At 38.3% G+C, this 18835-nt stretch overlaps 1 protein-coding gene across 1 annotated transcript in view; it reads right to left on the reverse strand.

Moving 5' to 3' along the window:
- The window catches only part of LOC104856718 (vomeronasal type-1 receptor 46-like), a 23763-nt gene extending 5548 nt beyond the window's left edge, over positions 1 to 18215 (reverse strand). The window contains exon 1 of the mRNA XM_010616220.2: positions 17920 to 18215. Within this exon, the coding sequence (XP_010614522.2) occupies positions 17920 to 18215 (296 nt within the window). The remainder of the gene's footprint in view (positions 1 to 17919) is intronic.
- Positions 18216 to 18835: the final 620 nt, after the last annotated feature.

Raw genomic sequence — 18835 nt, forward strand, 5'->3', positions numbered from 1 at the left:
ATTTTTACCAGCTGTACCTCAGACAAAGGACTATTATCAAGGATATATAAAGAACTCAAAACAATCAGTCCCCCCAAATATAAAGACCCGATCCAAAAATGGGCATCCGAAATGAACAGACATTTCTCATACAAAGAAGTAAAAGCAGCAAGAAAATATATGAAAAAATGTTCCACATCACTGGTCATTCGAGAGATGCAGATGAAAACATCACTGAGATTCAACCATGGAACTTTAATCAATCTTTCCTTAAAGGCAATATTTTTTTAAACAATGGAGCATGTAAATCATGTAAAATAAACGTAAAGTGCTGTTGGAAACTGGTGCACTTTTGGTATCCCTTCCAAACAAATCTCTACAGTTTGCCTCACTTTATTCCATTTTTTGTTTGTTGTTTCTTTGTTTTTTGGTTTTTGTTGTTGTTGTTGTTTTGTACCAGGGATCAAACTCAGGACCTGGCACTTGCCAGGATCTTATTTACAAAATTTAAAATAACTTTTAAGGATGAGCATTCTCTGGGTAGTACCCCACAATTCCCTGCCTGAATTTCTGTCTCTGTCCCATTCCCTGCCTGAATATGGTACTTTTTCCTTCTAAGGGAATTTTTATAAAATGGACATTTATGACCATAAATGCAGAAATAATGCAGTATAGTTTTACATTATTTCAAACACTGTGTATATAGTGTCTTGCTAGTAATTTATTCTTTTGTCCAAAAATGTTTTTATTAAATAATTAATATATCATGACTATTTCTTTTTTAATCCTGAATTCTTCAACATTTAGTTCATAAAAACAAAATGTTATATTTAATCAAACTCAGTAAATAAAAGCAAAGCTTAATCCTCATGCAATACTCTTACCATTTAGAATATATTCTGATATCAACAACTGTACCAGTAATATCCTTTAGGCCAAGGGATATAAACCATGATATACACCGACACTTTCCAATGTCTGGGCTCTATGGGAACTTTAACCGCTAAAAGTTTCTGAGTCTTTTTTTGTATTTCACTGCAGTGATAGATTGAAAGCATGGGACAATTCATCCTGTCCTTCTAATTTGAGATTTTCTGATGTTCCTGCGTGCTTAGTGGAGGTAGAGGCCTTGGTGAGAGCACAGGGACAGACACTGAGCTCCAGGCACAACCCAGCAGCGCTTCAGGTCAGCTGCCATCATTTGGTGTCCTCTGCATCCATTGTGGGTTCAACACCACAATATTATTTCAGTCTTTGATGCTAGTAAATATTTCAGTAAGTTGTGTTGAGATAACACTGGTATGTTGCTGCTCCAGCCAGCAGTCTTAGCACTCATGATGGCTTTAATGCAGTAGTTGTTAGACTGATGTCATAATTTCGTTATACGTTGTGCACTTGTTAGTTGAACTTTCAGTGTAAGTTAGATCTTTTCCTTCTCTCTCATTCTTTCAACAAAGGTCAAATGGATTCTTAATTTATTCAAAAAGTAATCTATAAAGTCATTTTCAGTTTGAGTCTCAGATTTTCTCAAATTTGGCAAGAAAGGTCCCTTCAAGATTCTTTTTTATTTGATTGATTTGCACAATTTTGAGCACTTCCTTATACTGATAAGATGATATATTCCCATAATGGAATTTCCATTAATTTGCCATTGCATAATGCTGTACTGTAATGAGCCTCTTGTTAAAACCCAAGAATGCAATTAGAACTAAAATCTGAACACAAAGTGAGTTTTGAGTAAGCAATATTATTTTTCTGATCTAACAGCACACACAAGTCCTCAGCTAAATGAATTACATATATACTTATCTCATGGTGCTATTCTTGTTTTTTAATGGCACAGTATTTTTAGATAAGTGTACCTGTAGGTAGTGATGACACAATCATACAGGAAATGAAGGGATAACCAGTGAAAAGGACCTGTGTCTCAGACCAAACCAGAACTGCACTCATTTCTGAAAAATAATGCAAAACTAATACTATTCTTAACTCTAACTTCAAGTCTATGCACCAGAGAGAAGAAATATCATTTTTGGCAGTAAAATGAGTGACACTGAGATAATTGTTGGTTGGAGATTAATCATGGAAGCATCATTGAACTTTTGCAGGCAAGACTGGCCTTTAAAGGGGGTGTGTGTATCCTTCTGAGTTTGCATATTGGTTGGTAAATGGATGAAGCATAAAAAGAGGAATTGTGGCAGAACCCTGAGCTGCCAATGTGCACTGGTACAACAAGGTGAATTTTCTGCCTAGGTGCATGTGCCCAAAATGCAGAATTCCCAGTGAGGATCATCACTTATATTCCTGTGTTTAAAGAAGTCCTCAAGATGAAGAAACAGGTCCAGACACACTCAGCCACCTCATCTTTGACAAAGGAGCCAAACACTCTCACTGGAAGAAAGATAGCCTTTTTAATAAATGGTGCTAGAAAAACTGGTTTTCAACTTGCCGAATATTAAAGCTACACCTATATCTCTCACCATGCACTAAACTAAAATCAAAATGGATTAAAGATCTAAATATTAAAACAAAAATACTAAATTGGCTGGAAGAGAGGGTAGGTAGAACTCTTAAAGATATTGGTGTAGGAAAAGAATTTATGCACAAAACCTCAGTTGCCCATGAACTATCACAATCAATCAACAAGTGAAATGTCTTCTTATTAAAAAGCTTCTGCACAGCAAGAGAAACTACCAATAGTGTGAAGAGACAAACCACAATGTGGGGAAAACTTTTCACCAGCTCTTTCTCAGAAAAAGCTCTACTATCTAGAATATATAAAGATCTTAAAAAACATACCTCCCAAATTTAAAGACACAATCCAAACATGGACATCTGAAATGAACAGAAATTTCTCAAACAAAAAAGTAAAAGCAACAAATAAACATATGAAAAAAATGTTCAACATCACTGGTCATTCAAGAGATGCAAATGAAAACAACACTGAGATTCCTCCTCACCCCTAAAAGAATGGCTATTCTCATGAAATCAACCAATAACAAAAGGTGGAAGGGCTGTGAGGAAAGAGGAACATTGCTCCACTGCTGGTGGGAGTGTAGAGTGGTAAAACCACTGAGAAATAAGCATGGAGATACCTCAAGAACTAGGATTGGAGGTCCTATTTTATCCAGCTATTCCCCTGCTGGGTATCTTCCTAAACAAATTAAAAGAATCAGTCTGATTGCCTGGACCCAGCTCCAGGAGGGTGAGTTTTGCCACAGTGGCCCTGGCTTGGACTTCAGATTCCGCTCTGCTATGCAGCCCAGCCTGATATAGGGGCCCCCTCCATAGCCCCACTTTTCCCTGCAGGCACCACTGATTGCCCCGACCAGCGCCAGGAGGGTAGCTGCGTGGGCACCACTGAGCACCCCCCCCCGGGGCTCTCAGATTGTGCCAGCCCTTGAATGAACTCTGCAGAGGCATGGCTGGCTATAAAGGGTGGTGATTTATCTTATTGTGTTCCTGATTGTATAGATTGGGATAAAGGATAGGGATTGATTTGATGAGTTGTTTTCTCAATTATGAAAATGAGTCTATAAGTCATTAGAGAATCAAAGGCTAGGACACAATGATATCAGGAATATTTAATGACCCAGAGATTGAATCAAGGGCAACCCAACAGCAAAAGTAAAGATGAGAAAAAACTTAAGTAAGCCACAAAGACAGACTTCCAGTTTACCAATGGCAAAGAGTAGGGCAAAGGAGGATGAAAAATCTGATAGTGAACCTCCACTACACTCAGAACTCACAGCACAGGAAGTAAAAAAACTGATCAATCAATCTCTAGAAAAATTCAAAAGAGAAATTATTTCCCAGATAACCATAGAGGTGGTGAGCAAAATGAAAGACATGATTCGAGACTCCAGAACAGAAACTGACAAAAAAAATAGATAAGCCTAGGAACATAATAGAAACCATAAAGGCCCAGAATAAAAAAGAAATGGAAACAATAAACACCCAACATAAAAAAGAAATGGAATCCATTAAACAGATTCAAACAGATATCCAGAAGATTAAAAACTCTACTGAAAGCGTATGTAACAGACTAAAAGACTGGGAAGATAGAATCTCAGATATTGAAGATAGGATAGCAGGCAGTGACCATGAAAAGGGAGGTCTCTTTAAAACAGTAAGGGAGCCTGAGAAATCAGTCCAATGCCTCCTAGATGATGCAAAGAAGAATAACATAAGACTGATAGGAATCCATGAAGTAGCAGGAGAAAATGTAAATGACTTAAAAAAGCTGTTCACAGAATTAATGACAGAAAACTTCCCAAACAGAGGGGAAGAATTACATTCAGATAAGTGAGGCATATAGGATTCCAACTAGCCATGATCAAAGAAAATCTACACCTAGACATACACTAATCAAGATCCCAGAAATCCAATAGAAGAACAAAATACTACAAGCAGTAAGAGAAAAAAAACAAATCACATGCAAAGGAAAGCCCATCAGAATCACAGCCGACTTTTCAACACAAACCCTCAGGTCAAGGAGAGCTTGGGATGAGGTATTTCAAGTCCTAAAAGAAAACAACCTATAACCAAGACTGATGTATCCTGCAAAACTCCCTTTCAAAATGGATGGAGAAATAAGATACTTCCATGACAAAGAGCACTTGAGAAACTTCATAAATACTAAACCAGCACTACAAGGAATTTTAAACAATATCCTAGAAAAAGACAATGAAGATCACAACACCATGGGGCACAACAGAGCAAATCAAATAGCCAAGGCAAGAAACTAAAAGAAGAGGACAAAAAATTAAAAAGAGTCAACAAAAGGACAATCATATGACAATAATAAGTCAGTACATATCAGTTATAACTATCAATGTCAATGGTCTCAATTCACCAATCAAGAGAAATAGACTGGCAGATTGGATTTAGAAGCAAAATCCAACAATAGGTTGTATACAAAAAACACACCCAGTGTAAAAAGAAACTCATAGACTGAAAGTGAAAGGATGGAAAACAATTCTCCACATGACAGGAACCCAAAAAAAAAGCAGGGGTAGCAATCTTATTCCCAGACAAAGCAAATTTCAAACCAAAACTGATGAAGAAATGAAGAAGGCCACTACATCCTTGTAAAGGGAACAATCCAAGAGGAAGAAATGACAATCATAAACAAATATGCACCAAATATAAATGTCCCCCAACTATATAAAACAAACATTAAGTAACATGAAAAACCACATAGGCAATAATACAATTGTAGTGGGGGATCTAAATACTCCCCTATCACAAAGAGACAGATCATCTAGGCAAAAAATCAATAGTGAAATATGAGAATTGAACCAAGCTTTTGAATGCATAGACTTATTAGATGTCTATAGAGTGTTCCACCCCATGAAATCAGAATATACATTCTTTTCAGCTGCACATGGGTCATTCTCCAAGATAGATCACATACTAACTCACAAAACAGGTTTGAATAAATGCAAAAGAATCGAAGTTATTCTCTGTATATTATCAGATCACAGTGCAATAAAGCTGGAGATCAATAACATAGGAAACCGCAGGAACTTCACAAACACGTGGAAATTGCACAACACCCTCCTGAGCAGTCAATGGATCACAGAGGAAATTAAAGAAGAAATCAGACAGTTTTTACAAATAAACAAAAATGCCAATACAACATACAGGAATCTATGAGACAGAATGAAAGCAGTTCTACATGGAAAATTCATAGCACTGAATGCCCACACTAGGAAAACAGAGTGAGCTCAAATAAACAACCTAAGGATGAATCTTAGACTTGTAGAAAAACAAGAGCAAGAAAAACCCAAAGCTCGAACAAGAGAGGAAATTATAAAGGTTACAGCAGAAATCAATCCAATGGAAACTAAGAAAATGATACAAAAAATAAATGAAACAAGGAGTTGGTTTTTTTAAAGAATAAATAAAATCAATAAACCCTTAGAAAACCTTATCAAAAAATGGAAAGTAAAGGCTCAGATCCATGCAATCAGGAAAGAAAAAGGCAAAGTCGCAACAGACCCAACAGAAATCCACAGGCTCATCAATACCTACACTGAGAACCTTTACTCCAATAAAATGGAAAACACGGATGAAATGGACAGATTTCTAGATACATATGAATTATGAAAGTTCAACAAAGATAAAAACATTTTAAACACCCCAATTACAATCAGTGAAATTGAAAATGTAATTAAAAACTTACCAACAAAGAAAAGCACATGTCCTGAAGGATTCACTGCTGAATTTTACAAGACATTTAGAGAAGAACTACTGTCATTACTCTTCACACTTTTCAATGAAATTGAAAGGGAAGCAATACTTCCAAATTCATTCCTGGAAGCAAGAATCACTTTGATTCCCAAACCAGGGAAAGACACAACTAAAAAAGAGAACTACAGGCCAATCTCCTTAATGAATATAGATGCAAAAATCCTTAATAAGATACTAGCAAACAGAATACAGAGAATCATCAACAAGATCATACATCCTGACCAAGTTGGATTTATTTCAGGGATGCAAGGATGGTTCAACATACATAAGTCAATAAATGTAATACACTATATTAACAGAGTCAAGGAAAAAAATAATATGATTCTCCCAATAGATTCAGAAAAAGCATTTGACAAAATTGAACACCCATTCATGATAAAAACCCTGCAAAAAATTGGAATAGATGGTCTATACCTCAATTTAATAAAGGCTGTCTGTGAAAAACCAACAGCCAACATCATATTAAATGGCCAAAAACTGAAAACCTTCACGTTAAAATCAGGAACAAGACAAGGGTGCCCACTATCACCACTCCTCTTCAATATAGTTCTGGAAACATTAGAAAAAGCAACTGGACAACAGAAAGAAATTAAAGCAATAAAGATAGGAAAGGAAGAAGTTAAACTGTCATTATTTGCTGATGATATGATACTCTACATTGAAGACCCAAAAAACTCCACCAAAAGACTTCTTGACTTAATAGACGCTTTCAGCAGAGTATCTGGATACAAGGTCATCACCCAAAAATCAATAGCCTTCTTGTACACAAATAACAGACTCACTGAGAGAGAAATTGTGCAAACAATTCCTTTCACAATAACACCCAAAAATTGAAGTATCTGGGAATCAATCTAACAAAAGAAGCAAAAGACCTCTACACTGAAAACTATAGCACCCTGAAAAAAGAAGTTGAAGAGGATATAAGAAAATGGAAAGATATCCCGTGCTCCTGGGTAGGAAGAATCAACATAGTGAAAATGGCCATACTACCAAAACTGCTATACAGATTCAATGCAAAACCAATTGAAATTCCAACACTATACTTCACAGACCTAGAAAGAAGAATCCAAAGATTCACTTGGAACCAGAGGAGATCTAGAATAGCAAAAGCCATCCTAAGCAGCAGACACATGGCAGCGGGTATAACAATTCCCAATTTGAAACTATACTACAAAGCCACTGTGATAAAAACACCATGGTACTGGCAAAGAAACAGACCTGTGGATCAGTGGAACAGGCTGGAAGACACAAAAACAACTCCAGAAGTACTCAGCTGCCTCATCTTTGACAAAGGAGCTGACAATCCCCAGTGGAGGAATGATAGCCTCTTTAAGAAATGGTGTTGGAAAAACTGGATCTCAATCTGCCACAGATTAAAACTAGACCCTTATCTCTCACCATGCACCAAATTAAAATCCAAGTGGATGAAAGATCTAAATATTAAAACAGAAACACTGAACATGCTGAAAGATAAGTTAGGCAGAATTCTGGAAGACATTGGCATAGGAAAAGACTTTATGAGCAAGTCCTCAGTAGCACGGGAACTAGCACCAAGAACCAACAACTCATATCTCATCTTATTAAAAAGCTTCTGCACTGCAAAAGAAACCGTCAACAGAACTAAGAGACAACCTACAAAGTGGGAAAAATTTTTACCAGCTGCTCCTCACACAAAGGACTATTATCTGGAATATATAAAGAACTCAAAACAATCAGTCCCCCCAAATATAACAACCCAATTCACAAATGGGCATCTGAAATGAACAGACATTTCATTTCTCAGACAAAGAAGTAAAAGCAGCAAGCAAATATATGAAAAAATGGTGCACATCACTGGTCATTCGAGAGATGCAGATGAAAACAACACTGAGATTCCACCTCACCCCTCAAACAATATCTGCTATCAACAAATCACACAATAACTAATGTTGGTGGGGTTGTGGGGAGAAAAGAACCCTTCTCCATTGTTGGTGGGAGTGCAGAGTGGTGCAACCACTAGGGAAATCAATATGGAGATATCTCAAAAAGCTAAGTCTAGAGATTCCATTTGACCCAGCCATCCCTCTGCTGGGTATCTTTCCAAAAGATTTAAAAGAATCATACCACAGTTATATATGTGTACCAATGTTTATAGCAGCACAGTTTGTAATAGCTAAAATTGGAAGCAGCCCATCTGCCCATCTGTTGGAAACTGGATAAAGATGTGGTTTTTCTTTAAAATGGAATACTACTCAGCCTTAAAGAATGAGAAGTTAGTGTCATTCATAGGAAAATGGATACATATTGAGGTTATACTCCTAAGTGAAATAAATAAGTCACACGTATAAATACTGAGTAGTTTCTTCAGTGTGAATAAACTGTAATAGTACATAAGATCCAAATAAGATTCCTGACATTGTGAAATGGGAAGAAAGGGGCTAAACGTGTAGGGAAGGTGTGATGGGTAGGGGAAGGGTAATAAGGGAAAAAAATGTGAGATAATGAAAAGATGGAAATAAAGTGTTTGTAGATGGGGAACGGAGGAGGGGATGAAGGGAGGGCAGGGACAAGGGGAAAATGAGAACCAAGACTTGTCATGTGGAGGTACAAGATCCCAACAATTAATGCAACTGTACTGTATACCTAAAATGTACCAATAAACTCAATTAAAGCTGAAAAAAACAAATTAAAAGAATCATACCACAGTGATATATGTGCAGCCATGTTCACAGCAGCACAATTCCTTATAGCTAAAACTCGGAAGCAGCCCAACTGCCCACCAACAGGAAAGTGGGTAAAGAAAATGTGGGTTTGTTTGTTTGTTTGTTTGTTTTTGATAAAATGTAGTACCACTACTCAGCCATAAAGAAAAACTAGAGACATTTATAGATAAATGGATGCACATTGAGGAGATGCTCCTAAGTGAAATAAATAGGATATATATATGTGTAAATACCAAATAGTTTCTCTAGTGTGAGAAACTGAAAGTGTAAATAAGGACTAAAAGGTATAACAGATAATGTGAAATAGGAAGAAAAGGTGCAAAAGTCACGGGTAAGTGGGAGGGTAGGGGAAAATAAAGAGGGAAATGAAATCAATATGAGAAGAAGAAAAAATGGAAACAAAGTCTTTGTGGTTAGGGAGGGGTGGAGGGGTTCAAGGGAGGGCAGGGGAATCCAAGCTGGATTATGTAAAGGTGCATATTTCCAATGGTGAATGTCATTATATTGTATACTTCAAATATACTAATAAATTAATTAATTAAAAAAAGGCCTTGGGCTGGGGACTTAGCTCAGTGGTTCCCCTGCCTACCTCCCAAGCCCAAGGATCTGAGTTTGAATTCTGGTACCAGAAAAACAAATAAAAGAAGGAAAGGAAGTGAATCATTCTCTGTCACACAAATTGGACCCCATTGTGATTCACAGTTGTGAAATTCTGGGAAGGTGAAGAAAGTACCAGAGAACTGGGGAACACTAGATACAGACACATGGCTAGTTGATCACTTTCTCACTGCCATCTTTCCTATTAAATTAATTAAACCCTAATGGAGCCTGAGATAACTTTCGAGCCAGACACAGTAATTGTGGAGGGAGTCAAAACACTGTACATGAGGGACAGAGATTCACAGAGGTTTTATACCTCCATGACAGGGTGACAACTGTTAAAGATCAAAATCTTGCTTATAAATTATGTTACACAAGAGATCTACAAATTTGAAAGGCACAAATAAAACTTGGGAATCCTTACCTTACCAGAAGGACAAAGAGACAGCTTGTGTGCACCACAGCTGCCTGGGTGAGTAGACCTGAGATGTCTTTTGTCTACTCTCATGAAACATGAAAATATACTCGAAGCTCAAGTATCAATTTCTCTGATTAAGCCAAGGATGTGATGAGCTTTAGGACCTTCACTCTTTCTAGTCTTTCAAAATAAAAAGCAACTGCCTGAGGCCTAAAGAGAACTTTTACACTAGATGTAACTCCAGAAATACTTCAACATCTTTGTCCCCTTTTTCAGAGTCAGTTGTCGGAGGATCTGAGGTAGGTTTGGGTATAAGTTTCTTATCTGTGTTCTTCAAAATTTAGAAAAAAAATGAAGGACTTTTGTGGTTACCCAGAAAATCTCTGTTTCTTCAGCCTTCAATTTTAACTGCACCATACCTCTATCAGCATTAGTAGCTTTCACAAAATTGTTCACTTTATTTTGTAGGAATTTCTATATTTGCAGTATGGGACAACTTTTCCTTGTCATCCTGTCTAACTGCCTACAAACATGTGTTTTCTTTGTGCATATATCCTTACCATTTCCCTATTACAGCACATAAAATATATATCTGTTTCATGAGGACACTGTTAACAATCATGGTCACAATTGCAATTCTTTTAGAATTCCTGGTATGAAATTGCCAGAGTGTGAGTTTGCACACAGGGCAGTAACTCATTTTAATTTTGTCCTCATATTGTGCTGCATGAAACAATAGTTTCCTTGCTTGAGTTTAAAAACTGAGTCTGATAAAGTTGCATTTCCCTGCATGAGCTTTTCTTGTTAGATCCAGTTGGAGTCACATCAACCTGTATCCAAAGTCTACCTTCTATAATAGTTCATAGTGGCATCCAGTATCTATTGCCAAGACAATCTGGCAGGCAGGGCGTGGTGGCGCACGCCTGTAATCCCAACACTCGGGAGGCTGAGGCAGGAGAATCACTGTGAGTTCGAGGCCAGCCTGGGCTACATAGTGAGTTCCAGGTCAGTCTCAACTACATAGTGAGACCCTGTCTCAAAAACGAAAAAAAAAAAGACAATCTTACAGCACATTGTTCACTCCGGCCAGTCTTCTGACAGTCCTCATTTCATTCCATAACAAGGGTGACTGCTTCAGTATTTCAAATAAAAATCGCAAATTTCACTCAGAGTTTTGGAACTTTGGAAAGGTAGAGGATGAGAAAAATGTGAATATCTAGAAAGATATAAGAAAACAGAAACTTCACTGTGTTGGCTGAATACATGTGTTCCTGCCTATGAAGTAAGGAAAGGATTTGAATTTTGTCAAGAGTACAGTCTTCCTCATTCTAATCAGATTTGGCCTTCTGGGAAAGACCTTTGTTTTGTGAGTTATATAGGTATTTTTGGAGACACTAAAAGGAAACTTCTGCACCTATTTCTGATTCTGTTTGATGTTTACTAATATCATCTTGCTTCTTTTTTCAAATTTTTTTTAACTTTAGGAGTACATGTTTCCAGTAAGTGCAGTTTATCTTGAGGAGTGATTACAGGTACATATTACAGTTTGCTTCCCTTTTTAATTCCCTTCTCCTTCCCTCCTTCTCCCTCCTTCCTCCAAGTTTTCTATCCCATTTTTCCTTCTTGTTGACGTTAATCTTAGTTCATATTGTGGCATAGAATGTTTCCTTTCACTGAGTTACTCAGCTCCTGTTCATGGCACATCTTTATTCTACTTATTTCCTCTTCCCCTCCTCATCAGCCTTCACATTTGATCCCTTGGTCCACTTCCCTATTGCAACAGACCCATCCGCTTGTCCCTTTCTATCCACCATTTATTATGCTCTTTGTTTGTGCCTCACCTCACTCAAATGAGAGATACAATATGGTATTTAAGCTTTTGTGTCTGGTTATCTCTCTCAACATTACATCTCCCTTGTGCATCCATTTTCCTACAAATGCTTCTTGACAAAAAAAGAATCCTAGAGAAGATGACAGTTTTTGGTTTCTATAAAGTTGTTTACCTGGAGAGGGTGATGTGGGCTCTCTCCGTCTTCAGTAACAGGCTCCTCATGCTAATCCAGGCCATCACCATCAGTCACAGACACTCTTCATGGGGACATTCAAGCCAACAGCTGTAAGGCAATCCTTCTCTTGCTCTTCTTTCTTTCCATTTTCAGTTCCTTTTCAGGGACATATTTACTCCATTCCATAACTAGAATCATGAACACATCACAAATGTTGTTCGTGATAGATATCACTATTTTCTACTAGAAAGTTGAATAATAAGGTGGATTTCTCTCCCTTTCATAGCACTATGTGATGCAGTGTTTCAGGGTGTCATGAGTGGAGCCAGTGTCTCCACAGTTTCCTTCTCTGGGAATACCACCGACATGTTTTCTTCCTGCAGAGATTCAAGTTGTTCTACCAAACTCCCACTCTAATTAAAATTCTAAAAGAGTTCTCCATCTGAAGCTTTCTTTTCTTGGACAGATGATGCCTCTTCTCTATGTGCAAGTTCCTATCTTAGCAATAATTACATGACATCAATATTTGAGAATTTTTGCAATTCTCAGGCCATTTTTGCTGAGACAGAGAGATGGACAAAGGGCTGAAAGTTGGCAAGCTCAACAAGGTGAAAAGACATGGAGACATTGTCTGTTACCTTCATCTTTGCAGTAAGTAAGTTTGAAAGACCTCTTATTTGTATTATGCAGTGTGTAAAACAAAATGACATCAAAGTATCTTAAGCATCTAAAGTCAGGAACAAATCTGGTGATTTTGGAAACTTTTGATGATGTACAGATTATAGGAAACTATATTGATAGAGAAATCTTCTCCACTCTGCCACACTGAAGATGTTCCATTATTAATCCAATATTTGTGACACTGCCCTTTGTCCATCTTTAGTCTAGTAATAGGGAACAGAAGAAATTATGTGGAAAATTTTATTACAGCAAATATTGAATCTATTCTGTTTCCAAAAATTCTTTCTCTAGGACATGACTCTTAGAGAAACATGGCTTTCTCAGAATTATAGTGGGAGTGATAGTGTGCATTGTACTGTTCATTTTTAATAGCCACAGTGAAAATACTAGCAAAAGATTTTTATGGTTACTTTAAAATGTGAATAAAATCAATCCAGAGAAAGGGATTTTTATGGAATTAATGAAAGAATGGTGATTTAGAAATATATTCATAATTACAATGCAGGGTGTATTCTAAATCAATGAGGAGCAATGTATGAGGATTGAAATTTAAAATGCAGTGGAGTATATTAAATTGGAAGTTATATACATGATGCATTTCTGGAGAAATATAAGAGAATCAGATTAGGCAAATGATTGCACAGTACATAAAAGTTTAATATTTATATTGTGATATTTACTGAGTTTTGAAAATTTATTTCATCCCTATTCTGGATGAATAAACTAGATTTTATTTTTTTTAATTTTTAGAGTCCAATTTCACTTTTATAATTGGAACCATTCAAATAGTGTTTTGAATACAACTCATTGCTCAAGCAATGTTGTACATCATGGGGTCATTTTGAACAGTTTATTAGTGATCATTCCCAGTGCTTGAAAAAATATCCGACAACCCCAACTTAAAAGAGGAGAGATTTAGTTCTCCTCTAGTTTTATTTTTTTTTTTTTTTTTTTTTTTTTTTTTTGTACCAGTGATCGAAATCGGGTCTTTGAGCTTGAGAAGTAGGCAGAGGAACCACTGAGCTAAATGCCTGGCCCTTTCTCAAGTTTTAAAGAGTTATCTGGCTCCACAACAGAGCATCATGGGGGAAGGATGTAGTGGACCAAACCTGCTTAGTTCAAGATGGTGAAGAAGCAGGGCAGGGAGACAGTGTCAGGCAGGAAGGACCAAAGACCAGTCACAGACCTTCCAGCCACACTTCCCTGACTTGCCAAACCACTCGCAAAAGTACTGTCTTCCAATACCCTGGTCTCATCTCAAAGACAGTCACACTGACATGCTCCCTACCAACCACAGAAAGTATAGACAAAAGATGTCACTCATTATACAGAGCTAAAGCACAGATTCCTGGAAGCCATTTAGGCATACACGTATCCCAATTTTTAAGCTTGCTTCTGTCATATTTTGCTCTAAACATTTGGGCTTCTTACTGCTTTTAAGTAGGAGTGGTGAGTGCCTACTTCTATGTTTTGTTTCAGTATGTATGCATGGTTTTAAAAGAATTTGTTATAAAATGCTCTAATGTATTTTTTCAAGAAGTTTGTCTTCCTAATATAATGGTGGCCTGCTTAAATGCAAAGTTTATAATGTTTCTATTATAACTTTCCACTAAAAGACTTTTCCTAGTTTATAGCGTACATAAGACAAAGCCAATGCTTTCTGAATCTTTCATGATAATTGATTCAAAATATAGAATGTAAGAATGTGAAAATGAAATTAAGAATGCTATATTAACTTTCATCATAGAGAAAAGATTATTGAACATTAACAATAAAGAGAAAATGCTTAATCCCATCATGGCTGATTAGAGCTACTAGCATTAACAAGTGGCTCAGACATTGTTTGCTAGGATCCTCAACAACTCACAAATAGGGAAATTGGAAAAACCTAAACACAGCAAGGCAACTCAAAGCAGAAGCCTACAAGATGATATACAATATCAGCTCTGTTTAGAGAAAAATTCAGGGTTATCTCTCAAGCCTAGCAAGGCTTACCATTTATGTCCCATGACTACATCATCTTGGGAAGCCATCTAACTCCTAGAGGGAGCAAACTGAGTACAAGAATAGTACTTTTGCTGCTGTATTCGGCACTCATTTGAGCCATTGGTGACTTGTGCCCACCTGGTCTACCTCTCTTCCCATTCTGAAATAAACTCAGTTAGTGATATATTCATAGGTGATGGTCCCACTAAACTGGGGCACTAAGAATAGTGCAAGTAGAAAATTGACCCAAAGGTGGGGATTGAATTAGGACCAGACATCTCTTGGGACAAAAATTAGTATAGCCATGGCTCTGAATAGGGACCCAGAACCAGAGAGGTGCGTAGCTTTTGGGGCTAGTATGATGGGGAGGTGGAGAGGGGTCAATGGAGCAGTGCCTGAGTGGGCACATCACACAACAGTCTCAAATGCTGCTATGCTGTGTTTTTCATTTGTTTGTTTGTTTGTCTTAGTTACTTTTGTCTTATTGCTGAGACCAAATACCTGACCCCCAAAAGTTTATAGAGGTTTTAGTCCATAGTTGGCTGGCTCCAGGGCAGGGTGGCACATGGGAGAGTGATGTCATAGAGAAGAAATAGTCCATTGCACACAGAAGAGAGCAAAGCAACAGGGGGTCTTAAAGGGATATTTCTGCCTCTTTCATCCAGACTACATAGGGTGGACAGCACTCACACCCTTAATCCTAGTGCCCCTGAGCCTAGCATTGTGCCATAAATCAATTCTACTGTCACACACTGTAGATCCAGCCACCTCTGAAAAAGCCCTATCTATGACTTCATAAGGCTTTTTGGAGACACCTAAACAAACTATGACAGTTTTGAACTTTTAATAAAAGTAAAATAATGTAATATAATGTTGAAAACATTATGAATATTAATCTCACTAGATGTTCAAATCTGGTATTGTGCAAATTTTTCACATACTATTTTACATTTTTACAAACTCAAATCACTTTGGCTCAATATATCTACTATAAACTATTAGCAAAAAATTTTCTTCAGATTCACATTTTTAGCTACATTTTTCTAATAGATATAGATTTACTTCCAGAATAAGAGAAAAAAACACATATTGTTTGTCCATGATCAAATTTATTTGAAAGGTTCACATACTGCTTTCAACAATCTCTAGTTTTCACAATAGAATGACATGTTCACTGAAAAATGTTTTCACATAACTGACCATCTGTTTTCGTTTTCAGAAAACGTGTAAGGGATCATCCCAAAGTTCAGGACAATCCATTTGCTTTTAAACAAAATTTTCTAAACAAATTAGCTTCAGAAACCTACAATTTACTCTAAGACATTTTCCTCAAAATGAAATAAACAAAGCCACCCTCACATAAATGAAACCACACAGATCTCAGTGCTGGCAGTCAGGCAGTTCTCATTTCTGCCCTGCTGACCCCTGACTTCTGTTTCAAAGGAGTCTTTGCATCCATTTAAAATGAACCAGATGGTTCCGTGGCCTGCCTTGCAAGCACAAGGACCTAAGTTCAATACCCAGTACAAAAAATTAATAATAATAACAATTAATAATAATAATAATAATAAAGTGAACCAGAAACATTTAAATTCCAAAAGAAAAAAAGGTAAATTTGTAAGTGAATATTACTAAATGCGCAAAACTGCAGTATGTCAAAGGACTTGGGCTCAGTGGAGGGTCTGACAGTGGAGGAACTTCAAGAAATATTATTGAACTCCGCCTCTCTGTGACACTTGAATGATGAACTCTTCTCTGGAGCATCTCAGACATTAAAAACATATTTAGAGAATACAAGGCTTATACTGGCTTTTGTCCACATTGCACTTGAAGTTTAAGATTGAATACCTGTGGGTGAAGGAAGGGCAGGGACAAGGGAAAAAATGAGAACCAAGACCTGTCATGTAAAGGTACGAGATCCCAGTAATGAATGTAACTGTACTGTCTACCTAGAATGTACCAATAAACTCAGTAAAAAGGAAAAATGACATACACACTTTTCTTTTTATACAGCAATCACAGATTGCAAGTTCCAATGTGCTGTGGAAAAAATAGTCCTCTCTACTCTAGAAACAGAGAAAAAACTTTGGCTCACTGAGACCAAAATGCATGGCAGACAGTTATCCACTGATTGGAGATTTCGGATAAAATGTCACAAGCTGAGGTTAAGGTTCCATGATCATCACAGTGTAGTCTTATGACTTCTCATTGTCTTTTGTTCTCATAAGATTGGCTACACAAAGTCCCATGGGGAAGAATGCGAAGTGTGGCCTGCTCCCTGGTGACATGCACTTGTCTGTGACTGAGTGGCTGGCACTCTGCCACCACAGCATGACCATGAGTTGCCACAGTGTGACCAACCCCCTTGAAGAGCCACCTGCACTGTTGCTCTCACTTTTTCCTTCTTTTTCTACACAACTCTATTTTTAAAATCTTTTGGATAAATATTCCTGTTACACTATACTTCATTTCTTTAACTTAACATACTATCAACCTATTTCCTTGGGCACTGATACAAAACTGAGAGCTGGTAATTACATTTTAGTTGAAGGATTTAAAATATGGCAACTTGTTTTTAATAACAGGAATGTGGCATAATACTTGGGAGACTGTCTCCACCAGGTGCCCCCACACAGCCGGGGACAGGGCGCTCTGGGGCACAGGCTGGCATAGCATGCTCAGACACAGTAAGATTCAAGGTAAACACTGTCTCTACTTTGCTATTCTAGACTTCTAGGTGTCCATTTCTTACTGAGTCATGTGTGACTGAGACATTTCTTCCTGAGTCTCCCAAATAGTCTAAAAATCATCTTCATCAAAATCCACTGCCCCGGAATTTCTTCCCAAATCTTGTTTCTTATTCTTCAGAATCAGTGGGTTTGAAAGCTCATTTGTTTATGAGGCTTTATAGGAACACCCACGACTGACTGTCATCCTGTATTTCTGTGATACCTCCTGAAGAAAATACACATGTCAGCCATGAACAAATATAGAGAAAATCCAAGGATGTGTATTGATAGACACCATTATATACGAGGAACTGGGTGATATGTTGCCAGGAAGGCTATGGTGATGGCAAGCCCAAGGGCTCTTCTGAATTGATCAAATGTCCATAAAGATCACGGACAGCTGAACATTATTAGCAAAATCCAGTTTAGCACTGGTGTGCTTTAATGGCAACAAAAACTGCTCTACAGCACATGTTGGACCACTCCCTCGTGAACTGTGACTGTCCATATAGGGGTATAGTATGGTGACAACACCAGCTGTCCCGCAGCACAGCGACACTCACCAGGCCACAGAGAGGATGGTGACCATCACCTCGGCCAGCATGACATTCCTCTGGATCTGTAGCAGTTTGAGCACCAGGGCTAGGAAGATCCCGACCAAGAAAAGTATGAGGCTCCTCTGCACCAAGTCGTAGTGCCGGCTGCTGGCCCGCAGGCCCAGGTTGCAGGGCCAGAGCAGTGGGCACAGGGGTGGCCACGATGCTTGGCCCCTGGGTGGAGCGGACTGGCTGGATGCTCGGTTGCGAAGCTGTGCAGGAACAGTTCCACAAGCGGTCATACAACCTTGGCGTCTGTGCATCCTTAGCCGAGGGTCTTATGGACAGCAGAGATGTGCAGAGCTCTCCTCTGAGGGACTGAGCCATGAACCACCCCTATCCTCCACCGGTCCCCACTCCCCGCCGCCTCTCCCCAGAGCCGCGTACCTGCGGAGGGGCGCCCCCTGGCTGCCGGAGGTAGAGGACGAGGAAGAAGCGGCATGCTGTCTGCCCCAAGCGAGGCCCTGCTGCCCTCTTGGTCCATTTGGTATCCACCTGCCACTCATCTTCCCAATGCCAAAGATCTCGGCTCCTCTGTTGAATTCATCAGGCACTCACCAAAGGCTGTTGCGCTCAGCTCTCTCCAATTGGCCTCAAGATGCTTTCTAGTTATGAACAGAAGTTTCCTCTCCTGCTGACGTAGACTATTTGGTCTGAATGAAAATTCTATGACAGGTACAGAGAGTTTTGCACCACCAAAGAGCCGGATCGCAGCAGTGTGATTTGTAGGGTTTGCGTGATGTGCCGCCGTGCCCAGACAAGATGATGGGTACAGATATGCACAGTTGCAGGCCATGTTATGGAGGGAAGGGGCAGAGATCAAAGAAGATCTCCAGAGATCTACAGAGGATGGTGATTGACTAGCCAACAACAGAATTGAAGG

Source organism: Fukomys damarensis, unplaced genomic scaffold, assembly GCF_012274545.1.
Source record: "Fukomys damarensis isolate Sample0158 unplaced genomic scaffold, DMR_v1.0_HiC HiC_scaffold_16, whole genome shotgun sequence".
NCBI lineage: Eukaryota > Metazoa > Chordata > Mammalia > Rodentia > Bathyergidae > Fukomys > Fukomys damarensis.